General features: G+C 49.8%; 1 protein-coding gene across 1 annotated transcript; it reads left to right on the forward strand.

The window, feature by feature from the left end:
- Positions 1–317: 317 nt before the first annotated feature.
- On the forward strand, positions 318–5,268 carry LOC113409684 (L-amino-acid oxidase-like; the record flags this gene model as incomplete). The annotated part of the gene is made up of 3 exons (XM_026663846.2): positions 318–371; positions 3,376–3,506; positions 4,411–5,268. Coding segments are annotated over 3 exons (981 nt in total), but the record flags the coding sequence as incomplete, so codon positions are not given.
- Positions 5,269–7,015: the final 1,747 nt, after the last annotated feature.

Below are 7,015 nucleotides of genomic sequence, written 5' to 3' on the forward strand. Positions count from 1 at the left end.
GAAAGAGGTGGGGCAGGGGTGGGAAGAGGCGGGGCAGTGGCAGGGGCTTGGTGGAAGGGGTGGAGTGGGGGCGAGGCCTGGGGCGGGGTGGGGGGCGAGTACCCCCAGCTAAAGGAGAAGTCCGTGCCTATGTCCCCATTAAAAAGATCTTGTTAACAGCTCTTTCTCCGGAGCAGTCATTTCATGTCCTGCCTCCTTGGGCACATGCACTAGGATACCACCCGTAAGTACATGATCGCAAACAGGGAGAATAACCAATCGGCAAAGGTAGAGCTGCGATTGTGACACTAGCGACTGTTTTCTTCGTTGCTCCGCAGGTGACAACAGACTGCAGAGCTTTGAAAGAGAAATACGACTCATTTTCCACCAAGGTAATTGAAGATGCCATTCCAGTATCTTGTGCCTGATTTCCTAAAGCTTTCCTCCCACCAGCGAATGCAATTCCTTGTGGGACAGATTGTGCCATGTTCACACAGTCCATGGCAGGCGGTATTACATCTGAATCCTCCTACGCCTCCTGGCTACGTGGAGGAAACACGCTTGCCTCATGGGGCCTTGCATACTTTCCCCTGTGGTCCTCCGGGTTCTGCTTTGTGGAAGGGGGAGGGCAGGGCCACGGATCCACATCTTCTTTGCCTCTCCCTACCCAAGACATCGGGCTGTAGAAAGCCAACGGTCTCTGTGCTCCCATCTGCCCTGTGTTTGTGTAGTGAAGACAGGACCCTCCTCCATTCCTATGGAACCCACTTGGCATCTCTTCTTCTCAGCCTGGGTCTCTGAGTGGCATCCAGCTATGTGTCCTCATCCATGGTTATTTCAATGCGATACCCTTCCTCGGTGTACCTGCCCTCCACCATTATTTTTACTCCGTACGACAGTTGCTCTCAACCTTTCAGGAGTCTGATTTTCTTGCATACCCCAAGCTTCACCCCACTAAAAACCACTTGCTTACAAAATCAGACCTAAAAATCCAAAAGTGTCACAGCACATTATTACTGGGAAATTGCTGCCTTCTCATTTTTACCCTATGCTTATAAAATGAATCGATTGGCATATAAATATTGTCCTTACATTGCAGTGTATAGTACATAGAGCAGTACACACACGTCATTGTCTGTAGGAAATTTTAGTTTGCACTGACTTCACTGGTGCTGTTTCTGTAGCCTGCTGTAAAACTAGGCAAATATCTACATGAGTTGATGTACCCCCTTGGAGACCTCTGCGTTCCCCTGGGGATACGTGTACCCCTGGTTGAGAACCACGGCTGTAGGAGGTGTGACCTAGACCATGGCTGTTTAATCAAAGGCAATACAATCTTGCTATGGACACTCTGAATGAAATCCTGCCCCACTGAAATCAATGACAAAGTTGATTTCACTGGGGTCAGGATTTCACACGGTGACTCAAAAGGGATGAGGGATTGTGTCCTGAATGGGATCATCAGCCTTACTGCAGTGATTGGTTATGAGGAAGCTGACAAATCACACAGGAGGGTGGTTGATGTTTGGGATGGTGTTCCAGTCAGCCGGGACCGTAAGGCCATGTCTACACTAACACTAGGAGTTGATCTAAGTTACGCTAGTTAAGTTCCATAACTTAAGTCGACGTCTGTGCCACGCTATGTTGACGGGAGACACTCTCCCATCAATTTAGCTTCTGCCCCTCATTGAGGTGGAGTATTGAGCTCTCCCATCGACTTATCGCGTCTTCACCAGGCCCGCTAAATCGACGCCGGCTGCATCAATGAAGCGGCACCGATTGAGCATAGTAGTGCAGACAAGGCCTAAGTCACTTTGTTTCTCCCGGCCTCCAGCTTGAGGAAGTCTTTGTTGTGGAAGCTGGGGGGCCGCTCCCTGACACCACCAGCCTTTCAGTCACTCAAGCTCCCTCCTCTGGGCTGTGCCAGTCGTAGCTTTGCCTTGCAGGCGGTTAACAGTACGTGAACCCCAGTCCCCGAGACTCATTCCCCTGTGATATCCAGTCCCTGCCGCTGGCTACTCAGAAATCCCAGCTCCTCTGCAGTGTACCTCAGTTTACCAGTTTACTTTAAACCACCACTCCTGTAAACCACATAGCCCTGGTGAGCACTTAGAACGGAAGAAGGTTTGTTTGAGAAAGAAGAAGTATTTAACTAGAATTGAGAGAAAGTGATAGAAGCAAATGGCTAGAACATAATAGCATAAAACACAAAGCGGGGTGTCCCCGTCTCAATAGTTACCTTTCCAATATACTCAAGTCGGCTTCCCCTGCAGAGCTCAGTCTTTTGCAAAGTTGGCTGGGTTCACCAGAGCCAGCATCAAAATGTTCATGAAAGGCCCCTGCTCCTTAAGACAGTGGTCCCCAAACTTTTGATGTCATGCTCCCCCTTACCCATAATGTCATCTGTCTGCACCCCCGTGGGAGCCAGGGCCGGGAGCGGGGCCAGGGGCTGAGAACTGGGGATCAGGGTGAGAGCTGTGACTGGGGCCAGGGCCAGGAGCGGAGCCACGACCAGAGCTGGGACCATGGTTGGGAGCTGAGCTGCAGCCGGGACCCGGGCTGCGGTCAGTGGCTGAGGCCAGGGCCGGGCCATGGTTGGGGGCTGGAAGCCGAAGCCAGGGCCTCAGCTGGGGTTGGGGCTGGGCTGGAGCAGAGATGGGGCAGAGTGGGGCTGGGTGGTGCTCCTTCCCTGCCCCCAATGGGGGCTGGGCTGGGCCCCATCAAGCCCCCCGAATGTTCCTCCATGCCCTGCTAGAGGGGGCCTGCCCCACAGTTTGGGGACCACTGCCTTACGGGGTTTTCTCAGCCAATGAATCCAGAATGCCTTCCCTGACACTCTATTTATACCGAAACAGGCTTTTGCCTTGATTCATAGCCAGGGCGATCTCCTGCCTGTTATAATGGTCTTTTTTGCTAATTTGTTCTGGGATGTGGCCAGGGTAGGGAAAAGAACCTTGCATTACATCCTGGCTGACTAGGGGAGGGGAACAGTCTGGTTTGAATGAGTTGTCACCTAGACACAGTATCCCTGGTGACTAATTTTTACCCCAAGTCCACCAAGCATACATTCAGTATAAATACTTTACTCCTTAAATATTACCCATACATACATCTCACCACGATTATTAATCTTGACAAGTTGTGAGCTGTCTGCAGATACTTCATAGATAAATAGCTTGTAAGCTGTGTTTGGTGTAGTCAGTTTGTCAGGTCTGAGCTGAGAGATGTTTGCAAAGAACAGGGGACTGTTTGCCAAGGGGTCTCTGTGTCTCTATGGGCGTGACCTTTGGCTAACCCTTACGGGTACCGAATAATTTCTATGTTCATCTCTTCAGCTGCCATGTTTCAGTGTGGATGTGATATGCACTTTCTGCCCTTTCTTTCTTCCCCAACCAGGAATATTTGATTAAAGAAGGAAAATTAAGTAGAGGAGCCATTGACATGATTGGTGACGTGCTGAATATGGATGGTAGTTTCCATCTGTCTTTTCTGGACTCTCTCATGGCCGATACTGCATTCAAAGAAGGGTAAGAAGAAGAGTATCTTTAATTACTTGCTTTATATGGAGAAGAACATGTATCTATGGTAGGATCTGTCTATCTATCCAATGAAGTTGATAAGCAGATAGACGGATCTTGTCCATCTATCAGTGCGACCAGTTGCCTTCTTTCAAGTAGGCACCGATGGTCTGAAGTGTCACAGAGGGCAGGTGTTCATTACTATATTTCTCTAGCCATACAAGGCAGGGGGCACCTCCACAAGGGATGAGACGAACATTATGGAAAGTGTCTATCTCTGGCTTCTATTGGGGAGAGTTCCTGTGGAATTCAGTAATTAAGTTCTGACAGAGTTGAGCGGGAGGGATAGCTCAGTGGTTTGAGCATTGACCTGCTAAACCCAGGATTGTGAGTTCAATCCTTGAGGGGGCCATTTAGGAACTGAGGTAAAAATCTGTCTGGGGATTAGTCCTGCTCAGAGCAGGACGTTGGACTAGATGATCTCTTGAGGTCTCTTCCAACCCTGATATTCTAAGAGTACCTGGAATAGTGATATTAGAGCATCACTCTGTTATACCAAGGGAACCCTTTGGTCAAATGACCCCAAATGAGGATTACTAATCCTACCCCGTCCCCAGGAGACACACCTAATTCTAAGGCAATCTTAGTAATTGTGCAGAATTCAGATCACGTAGAAGAGTGAAACTTTAACCAGAAAGCTGGTCTTACCTTTAACTACCGCAGACCTGGCACTTGCCTGTAATAAAAGGAGCCAGAATTGAAGTAGTCACTGGGGGAGGAGGGGTTATATCTTCAGCTAAGCAGCGCCTTACAGAGCCGCTTATTATTTTTGTGATATTCACTCCGAGAACTATTGACAGAAGCTGTCATTCTTCTACCGTCATCTCCTCCCCACCCCCTGCCTTTCTTTCAGATTTGATGAGATCACGGGGGGATTCGATCAGCTCCCAGAGGCCTTCTACAAGTCTATGCATAGGGATATTCAATTTCAGTCCACAGTGGCGAAGATACTACACGACAATGAAAAAGTGAGAGTGTTTTATCACAGGCCACTCACACGGCTCCTCTCCTCAGTGACGGCCGACTACGTCCTTGTCGCAACCACAGCAAAAGCCGTACGGCTCATTAAATTTTCTCCACCTCTTTCCTCCAACAAGACCCATGCCCTGCGCTCCCTCCACTACTCACAGGCTGTGAAGATTTTTTTGGCCTGCAGGGAAAAGTTTTGGGAGAAGGATGGAATCTATAATGGGAGGTCAATCACTGATCGCCCATCCAGATTCATCTACTACCCCGGCCACAACTTCTCCAGTGGAGTGGGGGTGATCCTGGCTTCCTACACTTGGGATAATGATGCTGAATTCTTCATTCCCCTTAGTGATGAAAAGTGCGTCGATCTGGTACAGGAGGACCTGGCAGAAATCCACCAACTGCCCAAGACTTATATCCGGAACGTCTGTGATAAACATGTGATCAAGAAATGGGGCCTGGACAAATATGCGATGGGAGCATATGTTTCATTAACCCCGTATCAGTTAGTCGACTACTCCAAAGCTTTGTTTCAGAACGAAGGGAGGGTCTATTTCGCAGGAGAATACACCGCTCACCCTCACGCCTGGATCGAGACGGCTATGAAAGCTGCCATGAGAGCAGCCAGGAGCATCCATGGTGCTGTCAATGCATCACCCAGTGGCAACAGAAAGAGCTGAAGGAAAATGAAATGTAATGGATTTATGAGTATTTGGTGGCGGTACAAACCCACGGGGATTCTGACGGGGGAATTAAAACTTGCACCGCTGATCATCGAGCATCCTTCTTGTTGTGGTTGTGCTGGTGGTAGCGCCTCACATAGGCGCTGACTCCGTGGGTGGTCCGGGGCTGGAGAACCCACAAGGAAAAATTGGTGGGTGCTCGGCAGCTCCCCGTGGCCTTACCCCACCCTGCCCTGCCCCAGCTCACCTCCACCTCCACCTCCTCCCCTGAGTGTGCAGCCGCATCCTGCTTCTTTCCCCTCCCTCCCAGAGCTTGTGCCGCCAAACAGCTGATTGGTGCAAGCCTGGGAGGGAGGGGGGAGGAGGAGGAACGTGCGCGCTTGGGGAAGAGGTGGGGCCAGGGCGGGGATTTGGGGAGGGATCCAAGGGGGCAGGGAAGGGGCAGAGTCAGGGTGGGGCTGGGGGGCGGGGCCAGGGCAGGGATTTGGGGAGGGATCCAATGGGGCAGGGAGGGGGTGGAGTCGGAGCAGGGCTGGGGCAGAGTTGGGGTGGGGGGGTGTTGTTAGGGGGCTTATTCCTTCACCCTCTCACTTCCCCCTGGTCCTTCTCGCATGAACAGAGAGCAACAATACCCGAAGTCCAAAGGCGCAAACAATTTGATATTTTTTGGGGTGAACTTCCAGCAAGCATGATTCCAGTTTCCTTCCTTAGTGTCCCCCTTCCCAGCTCTGACACCACAGAGCCTTGCCTGTGTCCCTGTTCCCATTCCCCCCCCTTAACAAAACATAATCCCAATTCCCCCCGTCCCTGTTCCCATTCTCCCCCTCCACTTCCTGATTGACTGCAGACTATATAGTAAAACTTGAGTTCTGCTTAGCTATACCTTAACCAATCATTTTACTGAAATTTAACTAACCAATCCTAACACGGTTATTTAACCAATTATATCCCACCACCTTAATTGGTTTACACCCAACAAAATTAATTATACAGCAGACAGAAACAATCACAGAACCAGACAGAGATTATACAGACAAACAATTGGGAAGTGGAGACTACAGTGATAGAACAATACAGAAATGGGGATTTTACATCCCAGCTATTGATAAGTGAGTTCTTGCCAGACAGGATGCTATCAAACTAAGTTTCCTTTTACATCTTCTAGGCTCTTCCCTTTCTCTGGAGGTGATAGGAATATCAGGACAGGATTGTATTCCTATCAGCCCAATAGCACCTTATTTCCATATGACTAGTTTGGAATGTGAGGATGTGACTGTTCACTTCTCAGTTTATGGCTGCCTCTGCTGCTTAGCCGAAGGCCTTACTTAGCCTAAGAACCAGGCCTCAGACTGTCACAGTGAGAGAAGGCCCTTTCACAAACAGACAGTGATTTTGATTCTTTCTTTTATACCTCTATAACTAGCTAAGTGATAAGAATACACCTAAATTGTTAAAGTATAGGCCTTTACAGACAGGCCTGAATATCTATATCCTAACAGGGGTGCGAGCACCCACCGGCGCCAACAAAAGTTGGCGCCTGTGGCGCCTCGGTGTCCCACTGAGTGAGTCCCTTCAAAAAACCCAGAACAAAAAAGAGCGTGTGCCTGCCTATGAGGGGGTGTTCAAACTCCACACTGGGCACCAAGGAGCTCAGCGATTATTTTGGGCTCAGCCAGTCCCGCCCCGCCACACCTGCAGCAAATGCTCCATCTACTGGAGGCATTCAAAGGCAGGGAATTAGCTCACTTGGGTGGCAGAGCTGGAGGTGAGCAGACCTACAGCCCACATCTCCAGCAGCACAGAGCA

The sequence above is a fragment of the Terrapene carolina genome, unplaced genomic scaffold, assembly GCF_002925995.2.
Source record: "Terrapene carolina triunguis isolate 2854851 unplaced genomic scaffold, T_m_triunguis-2.0 Scaffold33978, whole genome shotgun sequence".
NCBI classification, from domain to species: Eukaryota; Metazoa; Chordata; order Testudines; family Emydidae; genus Terrapene; species Terrapene triunguis.